This window comes from Petaurus breviceps, unplaced genomic scaffold (assembly GCF_028583685.1).
Source record: "Petaurus breviceps papuanus isolate PSGF00001 unplaced genomic scaffold, PetGlider_PUasm1.0 287, whole genome shotgun sequence".
Lineage (NCBI taxonomy): Eukaryota > Metazoa > Chordata > Mammalia > Diprotodontia > Petauridae > Petaurus > Petaurus breviceps.
Window position 1 is genome coordinate 974585 of NW_027186029.1, and position 13487 is coordinate 988071.

Genomic DNA, 13487 nt, shown 5'->3' on the forward strand with positions numbered 1-13487 from the left:
TGAATTCTCTGGTGGACTGTAAGGTATGAGCTACAGCGGAAGGCCTTCCCACATTCCTTACATTCATAAGGCTTCTCTCCAGTGTGAACCTTCTGATGGACAGTAAGCTGTGAACTGCTTCGGAAGGTCTTCCCACACTCATTACATTCATAAGGTTTCTCCCCACTGTGAATTCTGTGATGTAGTGTGAGTTGTTCACTCTGCCGAAAGGCCTTCCCACATTCAGTGCATCTGTAAGGTTTCTCTCCAGTATGAATTCTCTGATGTACAGAAAGCTGTGAGCTCTGGCAGAAGGCCTTCCCACATTCACTACATTCATAAGGTTTCTCTCCACTATGAATTCTTTGATGCAGATTGAGTTGTGAACTCTGGCTAAAAGCTTTTCCACATTCATTGCATTTATAAGGTTTCTCTCCAGTGTGAATTCTCTGATGTACAGTAAATTGTGTTCGCTTATGGAAGGTCTTCCCACATTCACTACATTCATAAGATTTCTTTCCATTGTAAATTTTCTTATGAAGAGTAAGGTCTGTGCTACCTTGGAAGACCTTTCCACATTCCTTACGCTTCTGAGATTTCTCTCCAGTATGACTGCTCTGACGTTCTGTAAGGTTGGAACTCCAATGGAAGGCTTTGCCACATTCTGTACACTCATATGGTTTCTTGCCACTGTGAATTCTCTGATGTAGATTGAGTTGTGAGCTCTGGCTAAAAGCCTCTCCACATTCATTGCATTTATAGGATTTCTCTGTGGTATCAGTTCTCTGATGTACAGTACATTGTGTTTGCTTGTGGAAGGCCTTCCCATGTTCATTATAGTCATAAAGCTGCTCTCTGGTATGAACTTTCTGATGTAGAGGAAGTCTTGTATTCTGGGGGAGGGCTTGGCCACATTCATCATATTCTCGAAGTTTCTCTCTGGGGTGAATCTTGTGATAGTCACTGAATCTTGTTCTCTGACTGGAGACCTTTTCACTTTCCTTATATTCACAAGGCTTTGTTTCAATAGGAAGTGTCTGAGGCTGAGTAAGGTGGTTCCCCTCAAAGACGACCTTCCCACATTCATTACATTTTGGCGGTGTCTCTTCAGCGTGAATTCTGTGATGGGAAGAAATGGATGGACCACGGGTTAAAGCCTTTCCCCCAGGCACTGCATGCATTAGGTTTCTATGACATTAAATAAGGTCTAAATTGTAACTTAAGAATGTCCCCCATTAACTTTACTTAGAAAATCCCCCTCTTAAAGCAGACGATTAACTTTTGCGGGATATCCTGTCTATGGACTGCTTCTGATAGTTCCTCTCTACTATGGAAAACATCCATCCCAGACCAAAGCTTCTGTTGCATCCATTACTCCCACCGCTCCTGCACTGGAAGGTCTGACTGGGCAATTTTCACTTGCCTGGAATGTCTTTCTTTACTCTTTTCTATCCGCTGTCTCTCCAACCTGGTACCACTTTCTGAAGCTTCTTCCAACCGGGAAACCCAGGGCCAATCCCTGCAGAGTTTTTCCTTAGATGATCCATCTATAGGAATCCCAAGCTTCAGAGCTGACTCTTTGGTTTCAGGCAGTATCGCAAATTCTGAAATTAAAACAAAACAAAACAAAACAAACAACAATTCTCTTCTCCCTCCAAGAGAAAGGAAAATACAGTTGGATTGGGGAGTTCCAGAAAGAGCAAGGAGGCGTAAAAAGATGGAAAGGGCCAGCGGCAGGTTAGGAAGGGCTTTAGAAGCCGAAGAATATCGTCTTTGGTCCTGAGATAATGGGAGCACTTTTTCCTCAAGTGATTTTCTTAAAGTACAAGTCTTATCACAACTCTCCCTGCTTAATAAATTTCAGTTGGTTCCCTTATTAGCTCCCGGATTAACTACAAATTCCTTTGTTTGACATCTGAAGTCCTTCACAGCTTGACCTCTTCCTCCCTTTCCAGGTTTACTACACGTGATGCCCCTTTATGGACAGTACAGGCCAGCCAAATGGACCTTGTCCACCTTCCTCATTCATGACAATTCACCTCCCGTCTCCATGCCTTTGCATTGGCTGTCCTCCACATGCCTGAAATGCATTCCTTCATCATCTCCACCTGGTGTACTTCTTCATGCCCGCCTTCTATAGGAAGCCTTTCCTGATTTCGCCTCTTCCCATTTCCAGTTACTGGTGCCTTTCCCCAAAAGTGACCTTGCATCTCCCTCTGCATCTATGTTGTCATGCCCAGCTAGCGCGTGAGCTCCCTGAAAGAAGAAGCTGTTCACTATTGGTAATCCCAGGACTAAGCATAGGCTGGCACAAAGTAGGCATCTAACAATGCTTGTTGATTGATGTGATAAAGCTGAGAAGGTATGTGGCAGACAGTGTCCAAAGGGCTTTAAATGCCACACTTATGATCACAGAGACAATATGGAGCCCTGGGAATCTGAAGAGGTGGGTGACACAGGGCGGTTTGTGGTCTGAGAATGACCACTGGGCACTGCGTGGTGACAGTCTGCAGAAAGGACAGAGCTGTGGCAAGGAGACCAGTGGGAGCCTCCCACTTCAGGCAAAGGGCAATGGCACTGGAATCATTTGTAGAGATGTCACATACAGTGTGATGAGGTAGGTGACTATGAATGAGGGTAAAGAGAAAAGGGCCCAGGTCAGACCCCGCAGTTAGGAGTGGCTGAGAAGGAACATGCAGACAGGAAGGAGAACCAGGGGGAGCAGAGTTGTGAACATGAGGGAGGACCCTGTACCCAGGTGGAGAGGTCAAGAAGGACTGGACCCAGGCAATCACGCCTCTGCCTGGAAAGCTCACTCTCCACCCCAGTCTTTGCAAGGATAAGCTCCAGGCTTTTTCTGAATTCCCCCAGCTGTTAATGCCCTGTCCCCCAAAGTCAGGCTGGAATTACTTCTGCATGTTTCTCTCCATGCAGAGTGTAAACTCCTTGTGGGTAGGGAATTTTTCATTGCTGTCTCTGTATCCCTGGTACCTTGCATAGTACCTGGCCCATGAAAAGATGAATTAAGAAGCATCTTTAGGAGGGCAAAAGAGGAGAGTGGAAAAGCTGGCCCCTAACATCCTGGCCAACAGAGGGAGAAGAAATGGGGGCAGTGGCAGATTCTATGCCCTTGGGCTCAAAGATCACTGCAGACAGCTGTGAAATTAAAAGACATTTGCTCCCTGGAAGGAAAACTATGGCAAATCTGGACACACACACACTAATAGACAGAGACCTCACCTTGCTGACAGAGGTCCACGGAGCCAAAGCCATGGTTTTTCCCATTGCGATGTACGGCTATGAGAGTTGGACTCTAAGGAAAGTTAAGTGCCATAGAATCGACATTTTTGAACTGTGGTGCTGGAGAAGGCTTATGACAGTCCCTTTGACAGTAAGAAGATCAAATCAGTCAATACTTAAAGAAATTAATGCAGGCTGTTCATTGGAAGGTCAAATACCAAAGCTTAAGCTTAAATACTTTGGCTGCACAATGAGAAAGTGGGACTTATTAGAAATGACCCTGATGTTGGCAAAGCTTGAAGTCAAAAGGAGAAGGGGATGGCAGAGGATGAGATGGAGGGAGAGGGCCATGGAAGCCACGATCATGAGCATGGCCAGACTTTGGGAGGCAGTGGAGGACAGAAAGGCCCAGTGTGCTGTGGGCCATGCAGTCACAGAGTCAGACACATCCAAAGGACTGACCAAGAACAACGCGGCAAGAGCTTCATTGGTCCTTTCTGAGAGTGATGGGACATCTGTCCGATGGAACAGACAGGCGGCTGTGATAGTAATGGCAATTAAAGATTCCCCTGTATTGGCTTGGTTTTCAAATTGATTGTATTAAAACCCAGAGCTTGTTAATCCCACCTGTGGGATGGACTTTTTGATGTGAAAAGAAAGTCCTGACTGGGAGGAGCTGGTGACGTAGATTTGGAGAGACAAGAGAGAGGCGGAAGTTCTTTTTGGAAGCAGCACCTCGTGGAGAGGAAGAGACTAAGAGATTGCTGGTGGCCGCTTTGAATTGCCCTGGACTTTTGAGACCTGCCCCCTGAGCTGCCAAGGACTGAGGAGACATGGCTGTTTTGCTGGTACTTTGTCTGTCTGTTTTGATGTTATTTTGCCAGATTTGTCCACTGGTGAAAGACTGTCCTGTTGAAGAAGTCCTGGAACCTGGCATTTGGTTAAGAAGGCCTGAGACTGTCCTGCAGACAGAGAGTGAATACTGTCCACTGGTGAGGGACAGTACTGAGAGTGAATACTGTCCACTGGTGAAGGACAGTGCTGTTGTTGCAGGGGTCTGGGAGCCTTTCTGTTGGTTCAGAAGCCCTGAAGAAGGATTTTCTTGTTGTATGTTTACAGAAATCCTGGGAGAGGGCTTTGCTAATGTGTTCAGGGGTTCTAGGACTGTTCCACAGACAGAGGATAAATTCATGAAGGGACTGGCAATGTATCTTATGGCCTTGCTAAGCCTTGTCTCCCCAGGAACTAAGATTGCTGAGAACTTGCCTCGTGTCAAGATGAAGAAAAGACCTCCATTTGGGTATTAAGTGCTGTGTTTAAACTTGATGTAACTCTGGGGTAGATTCAATTGTGATCCAGGGGTGGGGAACTTTTGACCTTTTTGTGTTCTATGGTTGAGCAAATGAATGTATTTTACCTTATGTTTGGAAACTAATCTCCGTTTGAGAAGAGGGGCTTTGTGGTTGACTTAATTAAGGTATAGCCTAGGGGTGGAGAAGTATTTGGAACAGAGACTTTGTAATTGATTGAATGGTTTGGAAAGTCCTGGGGTGGGGTAGGCCTTGGAGATGATTTAATCACACTTAGTAAATGCTGTATTTTGAATGATGTCATGTTTTGATCTTCTCTGTTCTGGGTTTGTTACTGAATAAAATAGAGAGCACCTATGCTGGTATTTTGAACCTGGGAAGTTGCCTTCTTTTGGTATTATATTACAGCGGCCCAGCAGACAGTGCTGAGCTTGGAACGGAGAGACCCGAGCCCTCGCTAACTCTGGGACCCTCACCAATCAGGTGCAATCTCTGCTTGGCTTTCCTCATCTGTAAAATGGGACGGTGGTGGCACCACGCATAAAGAGAGGGCTTTGCCAGCCTTGGCGTGCTTACGAATGGTTCACCATCCACGCTCACCGGGGCCTTCTGAATCGGTGCGAGGCTCTAGCTTCATCCCGCTTTAGTTCCAACACAGGATGCAGCCCCACGCTCCAGCATGCCAAGACTCAAGGGCCTCTTACTGCTCTATGATCCTCTGCCTCAGCTACCTTCCCCTGCTTTCTGCCTCCCTTGTTTCACCAGCCCAGCCCAAGGCTGCCGAGAGTGAAGAAGCAGCGTCCATGCGGCATCAGGCCTTCAGGGGCTCTCGGTGGAGTCTGGCATTTCCCCCGGTCCCCCGTGCATCCGACTCACCTGACACATCTACAGACATCTCCATCCCTGCCACAAGGGCGGTCCGCACACAGGTAAGTGTTTTGTTAGGAAGGAGGAAAACCATGTCTACAACCTTCCCCTGACGGAGCCATGGTGGAGCCAGGCCAAACAGCAGATAAGGCTTTCCTGGGAAGACGCAACCTTGGCGAGGCCTTCTGGCCTCTCCCTTTTTGTGACTCCTTCCAACCTGTCTGTAAAGCGGTTTGGAACTCTGCCCAGGAGGCTGTGAAACTCTGCATTCTGGGGTTGGAAATGCCTGGGAAGGATCCCCCGTGAAACCACCAGTCCAGACTCCCTCCCCTCCCCAACATGCATGCATGGAGGTTCTAGAGAGCCCTAATGCGCTTATTGATGTTTATGTGATGAACAAATGAAGCAGTCCTCATCCAGTGGAACTCTCCCATGGGCCAATGATGGTTGGCTGGACGTCCCTTCAGGTAATTTGTCAGCAGACGGAGCTCAGCACGTCTTAAACAGAACTCATCTTTCTTCCCAAACCCATCGCTGTTCCGGCCTTCCCCAGCTCTGTACTTCTCACCCAGGTTTGTAACATCCTGCCCCATTTCTGACGCACAAATGGCCCACCCGCCTGACACTCACTCACCTGCACTGCCAGTCCTGGGGACATCTCCTCCGGCTGTCCAAGGCGCATCTCCTCGCTCCAGCCGGCTGATCACATCTGGTTTGGAAACAGCAAGGCCTGCTCAGGGGAAATGGGAAAAAGCTGGAATGCAGAGGCCAGAACTCAGTGTCAGCCTCTTCTCTGTCTGGAGCAAGGACAGCACGAGAGGCGGCCCCAGCAGATGGTACCTCGGCCCACCATGTTGTGCTTCCAGGCAGTGTGGGGAGTGGGTCACTGGGAGAACAGGGGCTCAGAGAGGACAGAGGGGCCTGAGGTCCTAATCCCCCCAGGATGGGAAACTTCCAGACACAGACCGATGCTCTGGGACGTTCAGGGAGAGCCTGGGGCCCAAGGGGACAGAGAATGGAGCAGGTGCCCTCAGAGGGGCATCACTTCCCTCCTTGGTCACAATTATACGGAACAAAGACTGAGGTGAGCCTTCCAACAGGACAACTGGACCCCCGAGAGGTTGCGAATAAAACCCGCTGGGGAACAGCACCACAAGCACCTTGTCTCCTGGCCACTCCCTGGTTAATGTGTTAAACACTCTAGACATCCACAGCATTCACAGCTTGGCATCGGGCCCAGCAAGAAGAATTTAAAATGGTTGTTGATTGACTGCCTGACCCTCCCCTGGGCAGAGCCCGGTCCCGGCCCATCCTCACCCAGGCACACCAGGCTCCAGTAGTTCTCCAGCATCACCTCCCGGTACAGCTCCTTCTGAGAAGGGGCGAGGCGCCCCCACTCCTCCGGGGTGAAGTCCACGGCCACGTCCTGGAAGGTCACAGAGCCCTGAAACGCCAGACACCTGTGCTTGCCCACGCGGACGAGGGAAGTGTGCGCCAATGGCAGGAGGGACCTCAGAGCTCTGGGCAGCTGTTCAACTTTGAGTCCAGAAGAGCTGAGTTCTAATCCTGCTTCAGATAAATACTGGGCCAGTGGCTCAATCTCTTTAAGCCTTGGCTCCTCATCTGCAAAATGGGGACAATCACAGCACCTTCCTACCTTCCCGTGCCTGTGAGGACCAAGTGAGGTCATGTTTGTAAAGCCTTTGCTTAGCACAGTGCTGGCATACAGCAGGTCCTTAAACGATGCTTGTTTCTCTCCCCCCCACCCCCTCAGGTTATGGATGAGAAAGCCCAAGTGTGAGGGCCCCTCAGAGGCCTCTGGGCCATTCTGGGCTGCTGCTTCTTTGAGCCCCCACTCCCCTCGAGGGGCGCCAGGCAGGAACCCCTGGATGCCCCTGGGCCGGCAGAGCCTGGCTGACCCACACCATCTTAAATCCCACACTCCCCAACAGAAGACAGTCCCATTGTCTCCTCTGCTCTGGCCACTCATCAAGTCCACGGCATCTGCTGGCCTCCCCTCCTTCACAAGGCCTCATCTGGCAGTGCTTACCCTCAGCTCCCACCCTCAGCCCTGCTTTTCAAACCAAACTCAAAGACAAAGTCGTCTACACTCTGGGCCTCCCGTGCCGTCTACCTCTGGGCCTCCCGTGCCGTCTACACTCTGGGCCTCCACAGTCTGCCTCGCGCCCTCCTCCTTCGCCATCCTCTGGCTCTCTCTGCTGACCACCCTCCCTCCTGCTGCTTCTCCGTCTCCTTTGCCCGATGCTCCCACCTCCCACCCATCTTCTCACCCCTGGTCCTGCCCTGCTGGGCAGATGCCTCCCCACTGATCTCTGTCTCCTGAGCCGCAGACCTGCCTCTCCACTAAGGCCCTGGGCGGCAGAGGTGGCCCGGGGGTCTGTGTGCAAGGACACGGGCTGGGGGCAGGCACTAAACTCCCAGAGAGGAGAGCCCGAATGAGCTTGGGGTTGGTAGGTGACTGAAAGCACCTGGAGAGGGCTGGAGATGGACAGAGTGAGGCTCCAAGAGGGAAAGCCGCTGTGTGATGGCACAGAGATGCCTGAAAGCGGCCATGCCGGTCCAGAATGATGTGCCCTCCTCGCCAGGCTCCAGTGTGCACCAATAGGAGAGAAGGCGTCCAGCCTCCAGGGCCCGAGTGTGGGCAGAGGGAGGCACACACAGGGTCTCAGGGCTGGGCGGGGGTCCAGGCGATGGCCTGGCCTGCGGGAGGCCCAGCTGCTGGGGAACAGCTCTCCACACCGGGACATTTTCCAGCTGAAAGTGGCCTTTTGGTAACTTCCCCATTCCCTGCTCTAGAGGAAACAGAGGCCACTTCTCATGGTACCGTCTGCTCCTCTACCTCCAGCCCCCAAACCCAGGTCTATGTGGTCACTAGTGATTGCCCTCCATCTCTCAGGGTCTAAGCCTCAGGAGGGAGCCGTCTACACGAGGCCCTCCCTTGACCTCGCCCCGCTGCAATCCCGGGCTTCTCTGTCCTGCCTACCAGTCGCCCTCAGGGCTGTCCACGCCCTGCCCTTCCTGCCTTCCTGTTTTCCTCAGGACTGTGGCCAGTGTGAATGGATGACAAGTCTTTGTTTTCCTAATCTAACCCCAGTGCTAAACTCTAGAACCACTCGGGAACTGGAGGAGACAGCCTAGCTCTTTCCCAACTTCCAATCCAGGAGGAGAGCCAGTCTGAGCCAGGACCGGGAAGTCTCAGGAAAAACCACCAAGGGTCACTCCAGTCCAATACCGTGAATCTGACCGCCGGGGAGAGCTGAGGGAAAAGGCCGGATGTCAGCACCCTCCCTGTGAGCCCAGCCCCAGTGCTGTCCCTCGGGACCTGCAGAGGCTTCCAGCCAGCAGACAGAGGCTCAGGATGCGGCATCAGCGGCCGGGGCCGAACAGTCTCACACAACGCCGTGCTTCTGGAAAGGAAGGCTAGTGGGCCCACAGGACCGGCCATCTGGAGTAAGAGGAACATCTGCCCAGATGGAAAGTGGAAGGACACTTGGGAAGGGCTGCTGGGCAGGAGGAGAGGGAGGAGAGCCCTTGGGTCACCCCCGGGCAGGGGGAGCAGGGCTGTGAACAAGCATGGATCTGGGCCCACTGCAGGCCAGACTCTGGCCAAATAACCTCGTTAAGAGCAGGGCACTGGGCAGCGTCCCCCTGCCCACTGGGACGGAGGCTGACCGGCTGCCACCAAACACGCTTGCTGCTGCTGAAACACGCGTGTCTTCGTCTGGAGGCGGCCAGTCTTGCTCTACTCTGCCCCAGGACGACTAAAGCGGGCAGGTTTGGGCAATGGCTCATCCTCTCACATCTGACCTGTGCTGGTGCCTGGGTCTGAAGGGAAGCATGTGGAAAGGGACTGTTACAGACACATACACTCCCCAAACCTAGGTGTGCCAGGCTCTAGCAGCTGTGGGTGGGAAAGCAAGGAGCCCGCTAGGAAAATTACAAAAGGGCACCAAACCTCCAGCTTCCTTCCAGGCCCACCCTTCCCTGCTCCTCCTAGTCCTGACCCCTCCCTCAGTAACAACCCCCTCCTTGTCCTCCCTCCTCCTTGTCATTGTACACGCGTGTTTGGGGGTTCCCCCCTTTGCACGGTGAGCGCCCTGAGGGCAGGGACCGCCTTTTACCTCTCTTTGTATACCCAGGGCTTAGCACAGGGCCAGCACATAGCAGGCACTTCATAAATGCTTGTAGACTACTGACTGAGAGAAAAGACGATAAACCCACCTCTGCCTGCCCACAATGTAGTAATAATTACACTCAGTGAAAGGACTGAGGAAGAAAGGATCCGAACAAATTGTAGGCTAAATAACAACAACCCTAAAAGCTGGTGGGTCCGAGAACAAGTCACAGAAATAACAGACACTGACCCCCAAAATCACAATAACAAGGAGACGACGTAGTAAATCTGGGGAATGCCGCCCAGATACTTGGAGGAAAATTTAATCACCTTCATCAACCAAAGAGAGAAAGACCGGATGATCTGGTCAGGAAATTCTGAAAACCCAGTAAACGAACCAATGTCAAAGTGCTGTGCCTGGCGTTCCCATCCCCCTACCTCAGCCCTCCCCTGCCAGGTCAGTGCCACTCTCTTCCAAAAAGTTCCCCAAAATAAAAGTCAGAGAATCAAAGCGGAGGTAAACAAAACTGAAAGCAATAAAAACTCTGCTGAATTAATGATGCACTAATAAATAAAACTGCAGAAAATCTTTGCAACAAGTGCCCTGGATTAAAAACTCATTTGCAAGATGCAAGGAACGGATCCAAAAGGATGAGACAAAGATAATCCCCCCATTGATGAATGGTCAGAGTAAAGGAACAGGGAGTTTGTAAGGAAGAAATCCAAGGAATCAACAGCAAAAGAAAACACCCCGTCCGAATCACGAATAATTAGATATGGAATGAAAGGCACTGAGGGTTCACCTCCCACCTAGCAGGCTGACAAAAAATGACCTTTGTTGGAGAGGGGCCACAGAAAAACAGGCCCATTGCCGTGGGGTTAGCTGACCATTCCAGAAATCCATATGGAAAGCTATCACTAGACTCAGCTTCCCCTCTGACCCAGTGATACCCCAAGAGACCAAAGAAAGAAGGAACCCAGACGTTGAAAAATATTTAGAGCAGCTCTGTTTGTGGTGGCAGAGAACAGGAGGTGAGGGCATCGCCATCTATCTGGGCTGAACAAATGATGGCGTTTGAAGGGGATGGAATACTATTGTGCTGTGAGAAACGATGAAGGGAGTGGTTTTAGAGAAACCTGGGAAGACCTGTATGAACTGATGCAGAATGAACTGAGCAGAACCAGGAGAAGCATCTGAGAAGGCCTCCAGGCCTCTGATCTCTGCGCGGACCAACCCCAGGCCCACAGGAGCAGTGATTTGTTCTGATGTTTTACAAGAGGTGCGAAACTCCTCACTGCTACCAAACCTGACTAAAATATATCTGAGAAACACTTATTAAAATAAGTAAAAACACAATTCAACATAAAAAGTGTTCATTTGTGGTTTTCAAAGTCAACAGGGTTCTCTCCTGTTACACGAGCACGACACCACCAGTTTACAGAAAATGCTTGTTTACTTGGAAAAGAATTTTTAATGAAATCGACGATTCTAAGAGGGGAAAAGAAGATTCTGCTCACCTGGCGGGCTCTTATCAGGAGCAGCTTGGCCATTTCTGCCTCCTCCTCCTCGTCTTCTTCCAGGGGTGCCAGGGTAGAGCTCTCTGCAGACCCACCTGGGCAGGGAAAGGAAGGTCAGGGAGCCCGGGCTACACGCGCTGGCCCAGCCTCCTACCCAGGGAATGCGAGCACAGGCTGGAGACCCCCAGAGAAGCCTGGGGAGGGGTGAGCCGGCTTCCCGGGAGGGGCTGGCTGGAGGGGAGGGCAACAGAGCCCACGAAGGGCTCCTGCACAGCGTGAAGGCAGGGGACAGCCGGGCAAGGGAGGGCCTAGAACCCAGAACCTAGAACCAAGCCAGAAGGCGAGCAGGGACCAGACCGAGGCGCCTCAGACACTTCCTCGCTCGGTGGCCCTGCACAGGACACTGCCCGCTTCCTGCCTCAGTTTCCCCATCTGTAAAAGGAGCATCAGATTCTCGGGCTGTCGTGAGGATCAAATGATGTGAAAATCAGGGGCACCGAGCACAGTGCCGGGCACACCGGGGCACCGCAAAGTCAGAAGCTGCCCGCTCCCCGCTCCCCTGCTGCCCCGCCTCCTTGGGTGCGCCCCTCCTTCGTTCCTGGAGGAGGCCCCCCGCCCTGCCCCTCGCTTGGCCCCGACAACGCCCCAGCCCAGCACCCTTCGGGGGGCCTGGACTGAGTCCCCCCCCCCTTCCCCAACAGGGGCTCCGTCCTTCTTTGCATCCCCAGGGTTAGCTCAAGCCCTAGGCACACAGGCGCCTAATCAACGCGAGCTGCCTGAGCAGACAGCAGGAGTGGGGAGCCAAGAGGCGGGCACCTCCCAGCCCCAGGGAGCTGTCCCTTTCCAGGCCCATGGAGCCTGTGGTCCACTTAGACCTTCAGATCTTCGTCTGACAACTTATCGCCCCGCCCCCAACCCGCCCTTACAGAGAAAAGGGGAGGGGGTGGGGAGGGAGAGGGTGCCGCTGATTGGCTCTACTGCCTCGCCACCGCCCCCGGCCTGACCAATGGACGCATCCCCACTCACCTGGCTGAGGAAGAGCTCCGGCCCAGCTCCAGCAGCCGCAACTAAGCTGGGGGAGGCAGCAGAAAAAGGGGGCCGGCAGGAGCGGAAGTGACGTAGGGGGAATCCCGAGCACAAGAACCCCCCCGCCCCCACTCTGAGCCCGCAAAGTCGCCTGGGAAACGTAGTCCGAGGACGGCGAAGAATGTGCGCATGCTCAGAGGCCTGGCAGCCCAGGCTGGCCCCTCCAGAGAGACTCCTCCCGAAGCCCCGCCCCATTCCTGCAGGCCCCGCCCTGGGCCCGCCCCATCTTCGAAGCCTGCCCAGCTCAGAGCCCACCTGGAGGGAAGGAAGCTGGGCCCTCTGCTACAGTGGGGTTGGGAGCAGTGTCCCTAGGACTTGGGACCACCCTGGCGGTGCTGGATGGAGTGCAGATGCGGCCTCAGACACTTCCTAGCTGTGTGACCCTGGGCAAGTCACCTAACCCTGCCTGCCTGCCTCAGTTTCCTTATCTTTGAAAGGAGCTGCAGAAAGAAACGCCTCCAGGATCTGTGCCAAGAAAACCCCAGTGGGGTCACAGAGAATGCGACAGGCCTGAACAGTGGCCACAACAACACAGGACTTGCCTGCCTACCTCGTCCTGGCCGTGGGAGAGGGCAAGGGGGAAAGGATCTGCCCCGTGGAGTTGGGGTTCAGGCCCTAGAGGGCCACTGTGGCCCCCCAGCATGGGATCCAAGCCAAGTTCTGCGCTTCTAGCTGCTGTCGGACCCCCAGGCAGGAGCCGGGCTTCCTAACACTAAGGGTGGCCATGCTCATCCCATGTCTGCAGGGGCTGTGGTGGAGAGGCCATGAATGGGGGTGCTGGGGGCTTCACAAAGCCAAGCTTACAAGGACACGAGGTGTGGAGCTGTCCGAAAAGGGCCTGGAAGTTTGGTCAGAAGGGGCTGACAGGCCAGTGGACATGCATTTCTGTGATTTGTTCCCTTAAAGCTGGTGGCCTCAAGAAGAAAGCTTCCGACTACCTGATAAAAGCATGAGAAGCCTCGAATACAGTTTAGAAAGATCCAAACTCAGCCTGTCTGTGTCACTCAAATTTATGATCTCCATAAATGTTTAATCATGGCATGAGAAAGGAATTTTCTTAGTAGAATAGGTGGCAAATACAATAAGATAAGAGAGCTGACAAAGTGTCAACTGAAATTACTCCCTGTGTTTAATTTACCATTAACATGATACAACATACTATATGTTCATGAAATAGTAAGATAAGAAAAAGTTCCATTATTCAAGGTAGTGTCCAGTCAAAGCGCCTTGTCATTAACAGAAGAATGCTCTGGTCACCCTTGTAGTGTTGACACAGGAAGGGGCATTTTGAGTTCACTCAGAGAGCAAGGCATGTCTGTAATGCCAAAAAATTGCAAAGCATTATGGTAGAT

The 13487-nt window shown here is 52.3% G+C and overlaps 1 protein-coding gene across 1 annotated transcript in view; it reads right to left on the bottom strand.

The window, feature by feature from the left end:
• Nucleotides 1–12778, bottom strand: part of LOC138167723 (zinc finger protein 30 homolog) — a 13280-nt gene extending 502 nt beyond the window's left edge. The window contains exons 1-7 of the mRNA XM_069096690.1: nucleotides 12686–12778; nucleotides 12076–12226; nucleotides 11050–11144; nucleotides 6714–6840; nucleotides 6031–6126; nucleotides 1403–1583; nucleotides 6–1098 (exon numbers count right to left, since the gene is read on the bottom strand). Coding sequence (XP_068952791.1) covers nucleotides 6–1098; nucleotides 1403–1583; nucleotides 6031–6126; nucleotides 6714–6840; nucleotides 11050–11144; nucleotides 12076–12226; nucleotides 12686–12778 — 1836 coding nt within the window. The remainder of the gene's footprint in view (nucleotides 1–5; nucleotides 1099–1402; nucleotides 1584–6030; nucleotides 6127–6713; nucleotides 6841–11049; nucleotides 11145–12075; nucleotides 12227–12685) is intronic.
• Between the last annotated feature and the right edge of the window lie 709 nt (nucleotides 12779–13487).